At 42.8% G+C, this 19,334-nt stretch overlaps 1 protein-coding gene across 2 annotated transcripts in view; it reads left to right on the top strand.

The window, feature by feature from the left end:
* EXOC2 (exocyst complex component 2) overlaps window positions 1-4,472 on the top strand; it is a 78,400-nt gene extending 73,928 nt beyond the window's left edge. For both annotated transcript variants that reach the window (XM_081918177.1, XM_081918176.1), the window contains exons 26-28: window positions 72-133; window positions 1,783-1,842; window positions 3,788-4,472. In XM_081918177.1, coding sequence (XP_081774303.1) covers window positions 72-133; window positions 1,783-1,842; window positions 3,788-3,881 — 216 coding nt within the window. In that variant the 3' untranslated portion in view covers window positions 3,882-4,472. The remainder of the gene's footprint in view (window positions 1-71; window positions 134-1,782; window positions 1,843-3,787) is intronic.
* The last annotated feature ends 14,862 nt before the right edge of the window (window positions 4,473-19,334 follow it).

Below are 19,334 nucleotides of genomic sequence, written 5' to 3'. Positions count from 1 at the left end.
CAAACCTTGTGAAATCAGATTCTGAAGCTATAAATACTCTGGCTTTACGTTTGAACATTTATGTCCTTTAGGCCCGGCTTGAAATCTGTGCACTGAGAGATGCAGTGGCTGTGTTCCTCACATCTGAAAGCAAGTAAGTTCAAAAGTTGGAGGTTCAGCAAATGTGCACAAAGGTAACATGAGCCTATGCTGTTGTATTATCACCTCCTGAGTAGCATAGAAGAGGAAGAAGAGTTTGGATTTGATATCCCGCTTTATCACTACCGGCGGAAAGGTAAACAGCGTTTCTGTGTGCTGCTCTGGTTCACCAGAAGCGGCTTAGTCATGCTGGCCACATGACCTGGAAGCCGTACACCGGCTCCCACGGCCAATAAAGCGAGATGAGCGCGGCAACCCAGAGTTGGTCACAACTGGACCTAATGGTCAGGGGTCCCTTTACCCTTTACCTTAAGGAGTCTCAAAGCAGCTAACATTCTCCTTTCCCTTCCTCCCTCCCAACAAACATTCTGTGAGATGAGTAAGGCTGAGAGACTTCAAAAAAGTGGGACTAGCTCAAGGTCGCCCAGCAGCTGCACGTGGAGGAGCAGAGACGCGAACCCGGTTCACCAGATTACGAGTCTACTGCTCTTAACCACTAACCACACTACACACTAACAACAAGGGTTGAGCCTCTTCCTGGGTAGCAGACAGGCTTCTTGAAGCAATGACATCACCCTTGGGGAGAGGTTCCCCATGGCCACATGAGCCACTCTCACTAGGCAAGATTTTTGAGAACTCCCAACCAAGGGATCCCCAATCAGTCATCCGCTTCATTTAGAGATTACACAGATGCTCTCGGTCCAGAGGAGTTAGGCTCTAGCTGGGCTCTATCATTCCTTTTCATTTTCGTTGATTGCTACCACACATTAGCAAAGCAATGGGAACTGCAATTTTGAACCAATTGTGAGGTCTTGTTGGTTAGGTAGAGTTCCTGGAATTGAAGTTTCTTGTCCAGGCAGCTGCTCCTCTTCTGCAGCAGAACCACAAATTACACTCTGCTAAGGGCTATAGTTTCAAGCAACGCACATAGACTGCTCGTAGCTGAGTTTTGTATAATTTTGAAAGTGTGTTACCTTTTACCCTGCTCTACAAATGTCTAGCAGAGATTAAAAATTACTTGGCATTAGCTGAAACAGTCGGCAGTATGGTTCCTATTAGGCTCCCTTTTCCACACATCCATCAAGAACAGGAACGAGAGAGCCTGTGCGTTCATTTGTTTTGACCAGTTGGGCGCAACTGTTATGAACTCTTCCCTCCCATGAAAGCAGGAGCCTTAACATAGCGCCTTACTGGTTCTTTCTGTGAAGGACCCCTGCATGTTATTAAAATAATAATAATAATCTGTCATTTATTAAAAAGAATAGATGTGGAGGAATTCATAGAGAGCAGCTAGTTTTCGAAGCAAATAGAGAAATGGCTTCATAATCAAAATAACAAATGAAACAGGGAGCGGGAAACGGCTAAAGTTTTAAGCTTCTTTTCATGGAGCAAAATGCAGTCGCATGCATGTACACGTCTGCATTTGTACATGTGCACTGAATGCTAGCTACATGCTGGAAAGTGTTGTAAATTGAGGCATTTTATTGTGGTGTTTAGAGGGTAAATGCTTGTATTGTGGAAATTCATAACTATATAACCTGCATAATCGAAAAATGAGTCTCTGCTTAAAGCATGGCTATTGGTTGGGGATAAAAAGGTCATTGTAGATCTGAGATACAATCAGTGTGTGTTTTAATGTTACAGCTCAAGCTTTAAGCAAGCTTTGGAAGCCTTGCCACAGCTGTCAAGTGGTGGAGATAAAAAGTAAGTTCATAAGTTAGGAAATGTGTTCAATGAACAGTAGAATGGTTAAAATGTTCCATGATGATAAATGATATTTCATAAGGTTGGTCCAAGAAGTAACCACCTTGCTGGTGGTTAAAGTGGTGATGTCTCTCTTATGACCCTTTTCTGCACACACGTTCAATACTATCGTGATGCCGTTCGTCTTTGAATGCAATCTGTGGGGCAACTTAGTCGAGGGCAGAGTGGGAAAACTGGAGACCTGGAGAGCTACATTTGGGCCTCAGGCTTAACATCCGCCACTCCTGACCTGCTAATTTAGTTCAGCACCACACAAGCAGTATCAGGAATATGATCTTGTCCTTCCCACATCCGAACGCGACACCCTGTCCACTTAAACCAAACTGCCACCAAAAAGCCCGTATCTTTTTAAATTTTCCCGTTGCTCCTAAGTGATGCCAAGAGGGAAGTTTCCTTTTAGATGCTGGGAGGTCAACACACTTACATTTCCAGATGTAACTTTGGGATTTGGTTTGCCTCCAGCAGCTTCAGTGCTGAACTTCGAGCAGCAATTGGCATACAAAATTGCTTGAGTTTCTTCCATAACGCAGCTGGCAAACTTAAGGGTTATATTCCCTCTTCCTTATTATTTGCCCTCATACACTGCTGTTGCATCTGCAAGCTCGCTGCACACTTCTTGTAATGAATTCACATTTATGGAATGATTTAGACCTGTTCGTGTTGCCAGTGACATATTATATTTAATATTGACTTATTAAGTATTTGCCTGTGTGTGGCTGCCCTGCTAGTACCTTTTCCTGCAGGGTGTTATTGAGGAAGTAGATACTGACATGTTTATGTCTTTTCCTTGCTGGCCCTGGCACAGATTATACAGCTGTGGAATTTACTGCCGCTATTAAATGCTGCGTTTTTTTCAAAAGGAAATTGGTGGTGGCTGCCTAACGACTAGCTCAACTTTTTTTTTAAATACAAAATTATGTGGTTTCTTCCCTTTTCTTTCCTAGAGTTTTGAGGGTTTTACTGATCCTTTAAAAAATGCACACACAATTGTGCATGCGCGCGCACACACAAATTATGCTTACCACCTAAAGGTTTGGCTTTATCATAGGTATCTGGCAATCTGAGAATGTTTATTGAATCTTTGATTTAACTAATGAGTAAACATTGCAATCAAAGAGAAAGGAGCCCAAACAACAGGGTTTCAGTTTCTGGTTGTGCCACACAGTGAGGTTATGTAGGCTAATCCCATTGTCTGTCTGAATTTCCTCAAGCTGTTGCAACTTCAAACACACACACACATGCTAAAAAGATCTGTGAGCCTGCAAAACGAGACATAAGTTCTATGACAGGAATGGGGAATATGTGGCATTCCAAATGGACCACAGTTTCCATCATCCCTGACCATCAATTTATGCTGCCTACGGCTGATAGGAGTTGGGAGTCCAACAATATCTGGAGGACACAGGGTCTGCACCACTCATTGTGATTCACCTCAGTGTAAGAATCAAGGACACTATTTAAGAACCCCAAAAAAGCGGCCATTATGCCCAAGTTTCAAACCATGGGTTATACTATGGTTATACTATACTATGGGGGAGGGTTCCATTTTATTGTGAACACATCAGAAAACAGGTTATTGAACCTTGCTATGAGTCTTCTCCCATCGAGAAAACTGTGTGTGTGTCCCATGAAACTAAACTAGCACTCCTAGTAAGCATACATAGCAGATTAGACATACTCTTATATGTGTATGCAATGCATTGCCTTCTTTACTATTTAAATTTATACTTCATACTCCAAAGGAGCCCACGGGCAGCAATTTGTGACACAATGTATTTCTGTTTCTACCTTAATTCCCCCTGTGTATGAAGTTTGTTGGTTCTGTTCATGACCGAAATACTGCGCAAGCCAGTCAAAACCTTAAAAGCATTTTCCTTTCGAACAGGTTGCTAGAAGAGCTACTGAATACATTCAAGTGTAGCATGCAGCTGCAGCTCACCTGCTTTCAAGCTTCTTCTTCCACAATGGTGAAGACATAAGGCAACTCTGAAATGTAATCGCGTTAGGAAAAGGAAACAGTATCAGTCCCGATAACTGCTTTTTCTTCTCTATGTGCTACTGTATTTTAGTTGCCGACAAGTAACTATGCTGGTCCATTTGTGTGAATTGTGTCTCTTGAATCCAAACTCCAGAGGTTAAAAAGATTTGCCAGCCTTTCATTGCCAGAAAGAATGCCTAACAGAAGCTTTTGTAGTTGGGGGTTTGTCTTGAAAATATGCCAATTGCAATTTTCTATATGGTAATTTACCACAGCACATGTGTTTGGCCAGCCAATTATCCTATCAAACAATGAGAATTTTCCAGCTTCCCCGTGTTTCTGATTAACTACAGAAATGTGGTAAAATTCTCCAGGTGACGACATGCAGATTGTGGTTGTCATCTATATTCACCAACAGTCCTCTCAGTTTTACTTACCCCATTTGCCAGCTTTGTAATGATCTGTTTCAACCAGAGAACATGCTGCAACTTTTATGTCAGCAAATGATCAAACGGCTTTATTACCCAGGAGTTGGAGGACCAAGAATGTACTGAAATGTTACTGTCTAATAAATATAAGTGTGTACTCATGATTGAATGTGTGTTAAAGTTAGATGGCGGGAGTAAAACACACGCACACTCACATAGACACTTATTTTTCCGAAGTTAAAAATATGGACGAAACTCCAGAGGCTCAGTATGGAGGTTACACATCTTCCACAAACTACAGCATTGCTTTCAGGCCTGGATGATACCGAACCATTTGCCAGAACCCACCGGGTTGGGGCAGCTGCTAGCCTCTCCCTCACACTTAATTCATGAGCAGTGGTGGCTCTATAATGGGTTAGGGCGCTGGGCCTTTGCTTGGTTTCCCCATTCAGTTACTAAACCCATTCTGGAGAGTTAGGCACCATTTTGCAAGAATCAGGCTTACCAGGCAGAGGAGACTGTGGAGCTGTAACTGGATAGTAGAGCCAAGCAGTAAGGGTGTACCTAGTTTTTCACACATGGCTTCTCCATTTTTGGCTCTCGCTTTTTTGTTAAATAAACCACAACACAGTGTAATATGTCATGTTGTTGTTCATCTGAGATTGTATTTACCTAATTTCAAGACCTTCTAAGCCAGGCATAGGCAAACTTGGCCCTCCAGATGTTTTGGGACTACAACTCCCATCATCCCTAGCTAACAGGACTAGTGGTCAGGGATAATGGAAATTGTAGTCTCAAAACATCTGGAGGGCTGAGTTTGCCTATGCCTGATTCTAAGCAGTAGATGATTGTTACCGTATTGGCCCGAATATAAGCCGCACCCACAAATAAGCCGGCGGCTGAAGGGAGGTTTGGGAGCCGCGGTCAGGACAGGCGCCGTTGTCCCGTATCCCCAATTGTGTTGTAAGGTCGCGCATATAAACAGCACTTTAACTTTTCACAGTTGGAATTGGGGGGAGGGGGAGTGCAGCTTATTTTCAGGCCAATACAGTATGTAAAATCATGAAATTCAAAGAAGGTCTGGCGCTCACACAGGGTCACCGGACGTTTCACCATCTATTGATCCCTGTGCCACCACTTTATTTCTCGCTGCCACCACCCAGGCCCTACCTGGTACAATACTGAGCCCAGTCAGAGTTAAATTGGAACATAAACTTCTGTTTATTTATTGCAGTTTAACAAGCGTGTGGTTTCATAAACGGCATCAATCAATTACAATCATGGGATGCCTATCCAGACCTATATCTTCTGCTACCTGCTCTCACTAACTAAACCACCTCTCAGATATTTACTTGTCTTCCTAGCCCCTAACTGTTCCTGACTCAGCTTATTTCGCTACACAAACTCAACCTACCCACAGACTCTATCCCAATTCACTCCCACTCCAACCAACCACCCAACTCCCAATGAACTTTCCCCTTACGCCCCTCGCAGAGCTGGTTTTATAGTCCCTCTGACTCCACCCCCTGGGTTCTGATTGGGTAACCTGTTTAACTATTTCACCTCCAGCACTCTCCTATGTTACCATCACAGGTGTACTTTCTTTTCCCCATGACTGTACCTTGCATTTCTGCCCACCATCCAGAATGAGAAATGGAGAAGGCAGCTGCTTCCTCTCATTACCTACACCACCCCTGGCATAGAGTTCTGCAGGTGTGTCAGGGGAACAAAGGGCTTTGGATCTGGTGGATCGTGTCCCTAACACATCCAGTCCTCCCCTCCCCCGCCTCAGAACATCTACACCAACAGTCCTCTCCAGAAAGGTAAGTGTCATCCCACAAGCAGAGCTCCCTCTCTGGCATAAGAGCAGCAACACTTGCACTACTTCCTGAAGTGCTTCCGCTGGCTGCCTGGGTTGGGGAGGCTCATAGCTTGAAGCCAAGAAAATCCCCAACACCTCTTCCCCACAATGATAGTCTATTGGCAACAGTTATATTGTAGGATAAGGGTGCCCTACATGCAGATTCACAACAATGAAAGCCTGTCAGTTACTGGCAGCCTTGTTGATGGGAAATAACATTACAGTGCACCCGAAAGACTGAAAAGAACTCTAATTTTACTCATCTTTTTGAATGGTATGATTCACAGTCCTGGAAAAGTTTCTTGAGATCATTAAGTCCATCTTCTGCCCTAAAACAGCATCCTGCACACATGACTCCTGTATTAAGCATGATTGCTCTCATCCTGCCGTCTCACAACATGGATTTTCTCCTAGTTTTATTAACATTAGAAATGATTAAATGCATGTTAGGTCAGATTCATACTGTAAGTGAAGTCCTAAATGTTAAGTACTAAAAGGTGACAGAATCATTCAATCCTTTTCTGTGGATTTGTTTGATTGTGTCCTGCGAACAAAACTATAAATAGTTCACACATTCATTTTATGTGCTTTTAACAGTAAGGCCAGAAATAGAGCTGCCTCTATTAGTCTTTTCTTATCCCAGTCCTAAAATGTAGCTATCTAATTCCTCCTCTATTCCCAAATTTCAAAAGCAAGTTATGAGAGAGAGAGTGTGTGTGTTAGTTTCTGGAGTACTTTAGAGTCTGCCATTTTTTTAAAAAAGGGCTAATAATGGATTTGTTGCTGACAAACTTGTATGTCAGGGCAGAGCTTGAAAAGTTCATTTTTAAAAGGAACTTGTTCAAGTTCAGTGCATCCAAAGAAGAACTAGTTCCAGTTCATTTTTGTCCATTTACAAAACAAACAAGATTGTTCAGTTCAAGTTCAACCTTTTGGCAAAAGATTTTCAACGTCCCAAATACAACAAGCAGTCTTGTAGGAGTATAAAATATACTTAAGACAAAGAAAACACACAGGGAAAGGTGAGTTTATTTTTCCTCACAATTGTTATATTTTAGCTTCAAGGCCCAAATGCAAGTCAAAAGCATAACAAGCACCCGTAAGAGAATGAAGTTGAAGATGAATTAGAAATGGTTCTGCCCCCAAGTGATTTTAATTCAAGTTCCATTCACCTGGCAATTGTGGAACCTACTTTCAGGGGTAGTTTTGAAGTTTTTCAATGGATCCAGTGAACCTTGTTAAACTGAACTAAGTCATTCCTTGCACTGGTCAGGGTTGGGGAACCTGTAGCCCTCCAGATGTTGGCCTAACAGCTATAAATCTTGACCATTGACCATGCTGGTTGAGGCTGATAGGAGCTGGAGTTCAACAACATCTGGAGGGCCACAGGTTCCCCATCGCTGGTATATATCAAGATGTGCACCAACACAAATCATAAAATACTACAAATGTTTTAATTGGTTCAGAAGAATGTAATTAATTCACAAAATATATGCTGTACACTTATCAGCAAGAATGTAGTCAGTTCTTTAATTACCATATTTTTTCGCTCCATAAGGCGCACCTGACCATAAGGCGCACCTAGTTTTTAGAGGGGGAATTCAAGAAAACAAATATTCTTTAAAGGGAGCGCTGAGCAGAGCCTGTATGCATCCCAGGCTCTGCTCAGTACTCCCTTTCACGAGCCGCGTGGAGGCTTTTCCCACCTGCCTCCCCCCTGCATTCGCTCCATAAGACGCACACACATCTCCCCTTACTTTTTAGGAGGGAAAAAGTGTGTCTTATGGAGCGAAAAATACAGTATACTTTGTTCAACAACAAGGGAGTCCTATAACAGATCCAGTTTCATAATAAACATCAATTTTTTGTGAGCATACAAACATCTGTTCTCTGTACTTACCCTGCTTTAGCTATCATGGTACACCTTTGGTCTGGTGGCCTTTGGACTGATCCATCATGGTAGTTCTTAGGCAGGCCGAGAAATTCAATTCATGGAAGATGTGGCTATCAATGCCTACTGGTTCTGATGACTATATTCTGCTTCTAGTTACTGCATAATAAAATGGGAGAGGATTTGTGGTCTTTATAATTTTTGCTTGTTAGGCATCTGGTTGGCCACTATAGAAAACATAATGCTGGTTTGAATAGCCCTCTAATTTTCATCTTCCATTCTATTTTCATCTTCTATTTCTACTGCATTGAATTCTGGGAATTATCATTTTCTGGGACCTCAGCACTTTGTCTAAACTGAAATATCTATGATACCATGGCCTAGTCTGTGATGATAAACTAAGTTTAGAACCCTTTTGGAGTTTACGTGAAGCATATTTTTAAAAAGGTTAAGGAGGTCACTTGCCTTTTACCTGAACTCCTACAAAAACGAGCAAGAGTTGCAGAATGACTCCTTAGGATTCTCCCCCTTTGAGGGGGAGAAGGTGTGTTGTTCAGCAGCCAATTGTGAACAAAAAAATCCTAGTTTAGGCCAATAATAATGGGGAGTGATCACAAAGAGGCTGGATTGTAGGCAGCTAGAGACATGAACTCTGTACTTCTCTGGCTCTCAAACAGCTGGTTTATAGGAATATTAATCATATTTTGCTGTGTGTTTTCAGTGTGGGCTTTTACATTAAAGCAAACCACGTGACACATTGCATAAGGGGATATTTAGAAAAATGTCATTCTTGATCTGGCAACCTAGGCAAGAGCATATGTGGTTAAAAAAATAATAATAACACAGCAGGAGGTGTCTTCAGGCACTTCTGGAATAACATTGATGGTGAGACTTTGCATCAGTTTCTGTGTGTTGCATTATCAATATGTAATGCAAGAAAGGTTATGGAGTCCAAAACCTAATAAAATGCTCCTCAACCACATGAAAGATCCTTGCGGTGTGACTTGTAAACTCTTGTAACCTTTAGCCATTAGATGATTAAGTGGATTGTCCCTAGTAGCCCTCAAGAGTTTGCAGATAAGAAGCATTCTCAGAGCATTTCTATGAAACCTAGATCAGAATTAGGAGTCATTCCAGGAAACTGGTATTTATTTATTTTTAAGTCATAAACACTTCCAGTACATTTGGCAGACATATTTAAAGAAGGAAATTCACGTCCCATTTGACACTGAGAGTGAATGTTATTTCCCTGTTAACTGGATGGTGTGCCTGATTATTGACATCAGCCGAGCTCTTCACACGTGAAGGAAACCCAAAAGATACATGCCACTTTTCCAGCACTTGATGGCCAAGAGATCTAGGCTGCGCTTCACATAAAGTAGGTATACTCTACCCATGTCAAGTATGGCTGGTTGGGAACATTTTACAGCTCTGAGGGCCACACCGCCTCATGGGGGAACTTCCAACAGACTCACGGCATATGTGTCTCCAGTCGTATGATAAAGTACATTTCAGGTTCACAAAAGCCAGTGGTTTCTACATGCCACTGTCATGGACTGGTTGGACGCAGAGGAATGGTGGGAGCAACCAGTTGGGGAACACCTAATGGAAGAAAGCTCTGAACCCAGGTATTGGTGGTGGGATGAATGGTCAGAGGGAGAAGCCTGGGAGGAGGAGGTGTCAGAAGCTGAGGAGGTAACAGGATTTAGTGAGTAGGGAGAGTCTGTGGCAGATGTCTAGAAGCAGAAGGTGAGGGAGGCCAAGAGGCAGAGATGAGTCCAGCTGGTGAAGAAGCCAGGGTGTCTCCCCTCCTACTGCGACAAGCTCCCCTCCTGCCTGGTCTCCCAAGACCTGAAGAGGGAGAGCCGAGACAAGTGCATCAGCACAGTCTTCAATTGCTTGGGAAGGATCCAGGAGAGGAGGCTTAGGCAGCCGTGGGAAGGCGGGGGCCTTTAGTCTCCATATCTGCCTCATAGGGGCAAGATTTACCAAGAAAAGATGTTGGCTCCTTCGGCCTGCACCCCTGAGCAGACCTTGTTTCTTCTAATAAAGAGTTAACTTCATTTACTCAGTGTGATTTATTGCAGGCCCACTCCTGACTCCCATACATTCATCTGACCTCCATCCAGACAACCAACAGGCTTCTTCAGAGTTCAAGGATGCAAGCCAGTCTGGCAAAAGCACTCAAGGAGGGTATGGAGAAGCACCACTGAGGGGTGTGGCTTAAGGAGAGGCCTGGAGGCCAGGTAGGAAGGCTTCAAACACCACATTTGCCCCCAGACTGGAGGTTCCTCATTCCTGGTGTGTGCACTGTGCGGGCTAACCTTGTTCTAAGCCCCATATCCCAAGGTATACACATAATGAAGATTCTTGCAGAAGTCTAGTTTTCTTTGGGTTATTGAAAGACCACAGTCTTCCTCTGATAACCAGACTTCCCACTGCGGACTCACAGTAACATGGCAGTATGGTCTATCTAACTAAGCTGCTTGCTTCTTATCACTCGGGTTTCCTACTATAAAGCCTTCGCGACAATTGTGCACCAAAGCTTTGAAGAAATCTGGGTCTTGGTTTTGAGCAGTGCTTTTTTTCTAGAAAAATAGGTGCTGGTACTCACCATATAGTTATTACAGTAAGTGCCACACTTTTTAGCAACTAAAAAAAGAGGGGCCAGTACCGTGTATTCTTGAGTACCCTCTGGAGAGAGAGAAAACTAGTTTTGAGACTTAAAAACCTGTTGCTGAAATTGGAGAAGGGAAAGTGGCTGTGGGTTCTCCCAGGGGGGAAGAGAAGAGGATTTGGTGAGAAGAGATATTTCAGTGGTTTGGTGGATGATTAACTTTTGATCTCTGCTCTCTTATAAAAGGGAAAGCCTTCTCCCATGAATGTGCTGTTTTCATGAACCAAGTCGCTTAATTTTGACCAGTGGACAGATGCTGTTCTTGAAGCAGTAATGGTATCGTTGCATAATTTGGGTGCAAATAACCATTGTACATCAACAGATTCTTCCTCTATTGCATGGTTGGTTTATAGCTAGCTTATGCAATCAGCAGACGGCAGTAGTAATACCTGCCCTAGACTATATAATTTATGACTGCAGGTATTTTATTTATTTATTTATTGACAACTATTTCATTAAAAACAACAAAAATACATACAACCATACTGTAAAAACAAGTTAAAAACAGACATCAATTAACCATTGTGGAAAGATGTATTCTTAATTGCCTGCATTAAAAAACACACACTCATATTCAGTCGGCATTGAAAAAGTCAAAACGGAAGGCACCTGCTGGATCTGTTAGCAGAGTATTCTACAGGACTGGGCCAGTGACACTAAAGGCTCAATTCCTTGTTGTCATCAGTCAGTAGAACATGTGACTCTTAATGTCAAGGTTGTGGGTTTGAGCCCCACAATGGGAGCTATAGCACCACAGTACCAATACAGCCCAGTTTAGGGTGCTTCCTGGAGCATCTCCCAGGAGTTTCCTGGTTTGGGTGGGGAGTTCAGGTGGGCCTGGACTCAAGAATCTGTTGTGACAATCCGTGCAAAGTTGGGTGTCTGGGTACAGAGACATGAGGAATAACGAAACTCAGACAAACCTAGCAAATGAATGACCTTTTATCTACAGTGGAAAAATTAACATCCTCAGTCAAGGACCACAGAACTTGAGTAACGGGGTAGTCAGACCTGTGTCATCTAATACCTTGTTGGCTTAAGCTTCTGCTTCAGCCACTGACTTGCAAGCTGCATTTGATATTTTACTACACCTCCTGTTGGCGCCCATTTCCAGGAGACAATACGTTGGTTTCATTTATCGGTCGTTTCATGATGCTTGCTTTTCCCTGAGTCTAGAAACCGAGAGCCCTAGATGGGCAAACTCCCATGTCCTAAGACTGTGAGAAGAAATCATCTCCTGCAGCCTTTCATATAAACCTATGAAATTGGGTGTAGAGAACATCTCAGCTAGACTTGTGAGGGGAGTCAACCTCTGTTACATGCTCACCTAAAATGTCACATTTTGAAATGTCACCCCTTTCCCTGTAGTTTCGTGGCATCCTAATGACCAGGTAGTACAACTCTCTGGGTGAAAGGCCAGGACTATCCACATAGTGGCTGCCTACACAGACAATTCAGACCACAGAGAGCAAGTTTTTGTAGGAGATTCCTGTGCAGCAGATGACTAAAGCAAGAGAGCCAAGCCATACTCTGAGGCAGGAAGAAAAGAAAAATAGGCACTGAGCAGAAGTATTTCATTTCACTTGTGATTTGTGTACCTTATTTTACACAAGTCAGTTTACAGCAACAAAATATACAAGGAAGGACCCACACAAAAAATGTAACTTTAGAATGAATGACTTATATCCAACAAAGTAATACTCAATAATCTATTAGTATATAATAGTACACAATGAAATTAACTCTCAAAACATCAGCAAGTAATAATTAAACTCACCCTTAACACTTACAGTCAATATCTACTAAACTATGATCAATAAGAATAACTGCAAGTCACAATGCATAAAATACCACAACACACACAAAACCATGTAAAAGGATCAAATTGAGAAAGAAAGAGACACAACTTGGAAAAATATATATTTTTTTAAGCCCTGAAATGGGTTCATGTTTTTTGATCCTTTTGAAGGACTGAATTTTCAAAAGATGAGAGTTGGGCTAAGATCTAGGAAGATTTGTGCCCACACAACAATGAAGCTCCCTGGGTTAGCTGGGGCCACTCGCTGTCTCTCAGCCTATTCTACCTCACAGGTTTGCTGGAAGAATAAAAGGGGGGAAATCAGGTGTGTGGGATATAAATGAAATAAATAAAACAACAGTGAGTCTTAGCCAAATTCATGGAGGATAAAGCTCTCAGTGGCCACTGGGATGGACCTGGGATACTGCAGTGGGTGGAGCAAGAGACCCTTCATTGCAGGGTTGTGGGTTTGAGCCCCACGTTGGGCAAAATATTCATGAATTGCAGGGAGTTGGACTAGTTGTCCCTCATAACCCCTTCCAACTCTAGAATTCTGTGATTTTTAGCTCTATGATAATCTTGCTGACTATATGCTTGCCCAAGAAACAGAGGCAGCATGCCAGAGGATGCCAGTTGCTGGCCAACAGCAGGAGAGTGCTTTTGGCCTTGTGTCCTCCTTGCAGGCTTCCCAAGATGACTGGATGGAGGACTAGGCTCCCTCGGCCAGTAAAGCGAGATGAGTGCCGCAACCCCAGAGTCAGCCACGACTGGACTTAATGGTCAGTTACCTTTACCTTTAAGCTCCATTGAACTGAATAGGAGTAAGAGAATATGAGTAACAGAGAAAAAGACGGAGTGGAGGGTAGCTAATAAAGAACGTGACATCTCTGGTCCTCACTTTATTTATAACAGCATGAATAATACTAATTAGACACAGAGATAAGATGCTATCAGACTTTCATATCATTTTATGTCGCATTAGACATGTACAGGTTCTCTGGAAGTGACGTAATTCATTTGCACATTTATTACAGAGAATCCTGGAGGCGTCACTGCCAAAGCACTGAGTTCAATAGTTTAAGTACATCTGGTGAGCAAAAATAAAATCGTTCACCTTCTGCTAAGATAATAATAATTATTCCGGCCATCTGACTGGGTTGCCCCAGCCCCTCTGGGCGGCTCCCAACAGAATCTTAAAAACACCAAACATTAAAAACTTCCTGAAAAGGGATGTCTTCAGGTAGTAGTAGTAGTAGTAGTAGTAGTAGTAATATATTTATACCCCACCCATCTGGATGTGTTTCCCCAGCCACTCTGGGTGGCTTCCAACAAAATATTAAAAATACAATAAAACATCAAACATTAAAAACTTACCTAAATTGGGTTGCCTTCAGATGTCTTCTAAAACTCAGATGGTTGTTTATTTCCTGGAAATCTGATGGGAGGGCGTTCCACAGGGCGGCCGCAACTACCGAAATATTTCTAATATTCTCAAAATTCAAAATGGCGTCCGAAAGGCTAAGTAGTTGGGAGTACTTGTAAACAATGTAGTAACTTGGCTTCTACACCTTGTACACAGGGGTGGCTACTCTTCCTGACAGATGCTTCTTCTCCAATGCATGCTTCCTTTGCCTGTGGATTGGGGCCAATACCAATAAATAAACACTTAAAGGGGGCCTCATAAGTTATTTTGATGCACGGGGTGGGGTAATTTCTCAACAGGGTCATTCTGTACATGAAGAGGACTGAGGCAGCTGCCTCAGGAGCAGAGGCAAAGTGTGGAGGGCCAGGGAGGCATGACCCCGGGTGCAAATTTCTGAGAGAGTGTAACTAGGCACTCCCAGGACAGGCTCCTTCACTGAAGCTGGAGCTGCAGGGAGGCAAGCTGCATTTGGCCCAGCCCTTCGGGACTGGGGCAGCAGTGGCACCTCCTTCACCTCATGGCCACTGAGAGAAAGCGAGTGGGAGGGCAGCAGCAGCACCCACCGAGGATGGAGGAAGGAAGTGGAAGGTAGAAAAACACTGCTGGAGCTATGAGCATTGCCTAAAGCACCTTGCTGGAAGGACAGGAAGGCGAGGCAACATAGCGGCACACCTGGCTTCGCATTTCTCTGTCTTATCTCTGCTTCCAGGTCAGGGCTAGTTTTCAAGGAGAGACTCCCTTGATTAGATGTGGGCCGGTGAAGGACTGACCACTGCCCAGTCCACCAGAGGGGAGCAACACTTGCTCCGTCCCGGAAGCCAGCAACCCATGCTACACCACTGCCCAGGAAACAGAATCCAAGGGAAGTAGTGGTGGTTGCTTCTGGGTTCCCCATGAGCCCTGTGAGATGTCTTAGAGGCCTCTCACGTCCTTCCCAAGGCCCCGGTAAGTGAGGCATTCTACCTCACTCACTGGGGTCTCAGGAAGCTCATGCGAGGCCTCTGGGCATGTCCACAAGACGTCGTGGGGCTCTTGCAAGATCTTGCCAGAAGCCACTGGCCAACCCCCTCAGGCAGAGAGACAGGACAAGGCCACTCCTGTCACTCAAATGTCACTCTCTTCGTTTGTTTTCATTTTCATTTCGTCTTGATGCCTTAATCTGGATGCTTGGGTATCGGTGGAAGTTTCATTTGCAGAGGGAAGAAAAAGACTTGATTGCAACAGAAACATTATATCTGAGAGACAGCAAAAGCTATCCAAGGGGAAAGGTGACACCAAATGAAAATGAACTGACAAGAGGGTTTTCCTTGACTGTAAACCCCCCATTTCTGCTTTAAAAGACAAACTATCTATGGAGGTTTTGATATGAAAAGAAGAAATCCACCTCAACATTATTAAAATGTGTCCGGCACCTTAATTGTATGTAGGCTTTCCTCATGTGCTGAAGATTCACTTCTATTATCAATTGTTTTGAATGCTGTATTTTATTATTGCTGTAATCCTGCTTGGGACTGTCTGGTAAGGGTGAAGTGTGGAATGAGCAAGTTACACCAGAGTATCTTCAGCTGAGCTGGGTTTGAGCCAGGAATCCTAAACTGCTCTAGCCAGCAGATCTTGCCATAGGAATGACCCCTTAGTCTCTTTTTAAAAAAAATTTATATGCAGTGTTTTTTCCCAGGGGGTACTCAAGGTTACATAGTACCGGCACATCTTTTTGTTGCTGTTAAAAAGTGTGGCATTTACTGTAACAACTTCATGGTGAGTACTGGCACCTATTTTTTTAGGGAAAAAACTAAAACTGTTTGTTTTGTGGTTGGTGTTTTAAAGAAAATGATTAGGTCAGGAATCTCTCTCTCTGGTGTTATGTTTGTTTGTTCATCTGGAGTATCTTCTTTGTCTCCCCCCTTGGGGAAAACCCTCTGTGGATACCCATGTTTGTGGGCAGGGAATCGGAGATATGATCTTTCAGCCTTCCTTTTGTCGAAACTTGTGAAAGCCAAACCAGTAAGACTTTCTTTCTATGTGTTAAAAGACCATATGTTATTCTTTGGATTGGGCAAACTGCCTTCGTTGCAACCTCAAAGGAAGATCAAGGCAACTATTCCATTTGCTCTGCAAATTAATTAGCAGCTCTGTAAAGATAAAGGGACCCCTGACCATTAGGTCCAGTCGTGACCGACTCTGAGGTTGCGGTGCTCATCTCGCTTTATTGGCCGAGGGAACCAGCGTACAGCTTCCAGGTCATGTGGCCAGCATGACTAAGCCACTTCTGGCGAACCAGAGCAGTGCACGGAAATGCCATTTACCTTCTGCTGGAGCGGTACCTATTTATCTACTTGCACTTTGACGTGCTTTTGAACTGCTAGGTTGGCAGCAGCAGAGACCGAGCAACGGGAACTCACCCCGTCGCGGGGATTTGAACCACCGACATTCTGATTGGCAAGCCCAAGAGGCTCTGGTTTAGACCACAGTGCCACCCGCATCCCTAGCAGCTCTGTAGGAATTGCTAAAAAATTATTTTGCACCACCACCACCCCCGGTAGAACTGGATCCTATCATCATAATTTCACCTCTGTTCCCACACTTGTATAATCTGTGTTACAGTTAGACATACTGCATACTGTGATTTTTAGGTTTCTTTCAAATCCACAGGACTTTCAGTGGGTGAGGGGAATTGTGACCCATGATCAAGTTCTCAACAAAGCATAAAAAGGAGAAACATAAACTGATGTGAGGAGGAGGAGGAGGAGGAATTTAAACCTGGTTCCTGAGAGTTTACACTGGAAATGGGAAAACACTTAAGGAATAATGCCTTCCACATGGTGATAGCCACTATAATTAAGTTATTTTAAGTTCTCATCTTTGCCTTCTAAAACAAAGTGACAAGCTGTTGATGGCAAGGTATAGATAAACATCAGTTTCGTTACAGAAGTGGTTTTTTTTTAATTTTTTAAAAATGCTGCTGTTATCCTCACTGTTCTTATTGGTTTGGCTTTTTCCTTTATGTTCTGCATAAGGAACACATGCATTTTATAAATGAACAAGCTATGCAGCTTGAGAGTGAAGCCTTTTGCTTTTAACACAGCTCTCAGAGAAATCAATGAGATGGAGGAAAATTGAGCCGATTGGTTTCTCATTCAAAAAGGAAGTTGATATTTACCGTAGCTACAGGCCGCCGTCAATCTAACTAGTAATCTGTGGGCGGTGGTTTTCTTTTCCTGAAAGCTGTTTTATGAGGTGTTTCCCCACCTCCATGCCAGTGACAAATGCTGATGTAAACAGCATAGATCTGCCAGTTTGAAAGGCCACTGAATCCTCTGTTCTTTCCACAAATCTCTCGAAACATAGGGGCTCATAACCTAAAGCCCCTGCAGGAGCTACAACATACCAGTCAAAGTTAAAAACTTCAAGTTCCATATATTTCAATGGGAGAATTAAATACCTACTTAATACTCTCCCACTGAAATCAAACTTTGGCTGGACAGTGTCTGAGGTTTTCAGCAATAGATCCATCACAGATTAATTGGACACATCCTAGAATTGGACACAGTGTTCCAGGTATGGTCTGATCAAGGAAAGGAACATATTCTTTCTTGGGTCAGACCACACCTGGAATACTGTGTCCAATTCTGGGCACCACAATTTAGGAAGGATGTTGACAAGAGGAGTATGTAGAGGACGGCAACTAAGGTGATCAAGGGTCTGGAAACCAAGCCTTATGAGGAACTGTTGAAGGAGCTGGGTATGTTTAGCCTGGAAAAGAGGACACTGAGAGAAGATATGATAGCCATCTTCAGATATCTCAAAGGTTGTCACATGGAAGAGGGAGCAAGATTTTCTCCTGCTCTTGAGGGTAGGGCTCAAACCAATGGCTTCAAGTTACAAGAAAGGAGATTCTGAATAAACATCAGGAAGAGCTTTCTGGCAGTAAGAGTTGTTCGACAGCGGAATGGTCTCCCTTGGGAGGTTGTGGACTCTCCTTCCTTGGAGGTTTCTCAGCGGAGGTCAGCTGGCCACCTGTCATGGATGCTTTAGCTGAGATTCCTGCATTGCAGGGGGTTGGACGAGATGACCTTTTGGTTCCCTTCCAACTCTACAATTCTGTTTTATGCATGTTTTCTCAGAAGTAAGCCCCTATTATCTTTAATGGAGCTTATCCCCAGGTTTGAAGACTTACAGTGCAATCCCATACGTTTACGACAAAGCCCTATTGAATTAGATGAGGTGGAGTCCAAGAGAAGTGTATATGATTGCTATGTGGTGGGAGTGTGTGTATATTAAACAATTTTGGAGTGACATTCAAGATGCTTAAAATATAATGTAAAAAACAACAATAGAGGTGTACCTCTTAGGAATTATATCTACTGACATTTCTGCCGCTAGGTAAAAAGTTTTCTTATATGCAACCGTTGCGGCCATAATGATTATAGCAAAAAATTGGAAGGGAGAAAAAAACTCCCTCAATAAGAGAATGGCAAATAAGATTTTGTGAATATATAGAATCAGCAAAACTTACAGCAGTGGTAATAGGCCAATCAGACCAAAAACTGATAGAGGAGTGGACCTGCGTGAAGGAATACATCAAAAAATATTGTTCTGGTATTAATATATCAATATGCAATGAATGAAACTTATAGAGTAAAAAAATTAAGAATAAATGGGTATAAGATGAGATAATCAAAAATAATATTGATAACACAGTGAAAATAAGAAAGAAACAAAGGAAGGCACATATAGGTGGAGGGAAGTCAAAATTTATGTCTGTATGTTTAGTTTGTATGTTTGTTTTCTCTTTTGTAATCTAAGTTGAGAGGTGTACGTATCTATGTATAATAAGTGTGTTTAGTGTTCTAGTTTGTGTCTGTAAGTATTGCATTTATCAATAAAAGTAAAAAGAAGAAGAAGAGAGAGATAAGTGTATATGATTGCATAAAACAATGGAATTTGCCACCGCAATATATAGTAATGACTACCAACCTGGATGGCTTTAAAATGGGTTTAGACAAATTCATGGAGGGTAAGGCTAGGCTACTAGCTGTGATGGTTCTGTAACTAGCTCTGGTAGCCAAGGCAATATGCCCCTGAACCCCAGTTGCAAGTGGGAAGAATGATGCTTCATTCATACCCTTCATTCATGTCTTAGCTGGTCTCTGGGAGAATTGGATGCTAGATTAGATGGTCTTTCTGTCTTATCTAGCAGGAATCTACTTACATTCTTATGAGCTGCTAGAAGACTTGAGGTAAAATTTCAATAGCAGGAAGAAAGTAGACCTCAAGAGGATATAAAGCAGAATTTGAACAGAAACAGGAAGTTGTTCAGAAGCCCCCACCCCCTTCAGTCATTGATGTGTTTGAAAGCAACACTGGGAAAGAGAC

This window comes from Podarcis melisellensis (assembly GCF_964234715.1).
Source record: "Podarcis melisellensis genome assembly, chromosome: 7".
Taxonomy (NCBI): domain Eukaryota; kingdom Metazoa; phylum Chordata; class Lepidosauria; order Squamata; family Lacertidae; genus Podarcis; species Podarcis melisellensis.
Note: the sequence above shows the minus strand (reverse complement) of the source record. Positions and strands in the feature narration are given on the sequence as shown.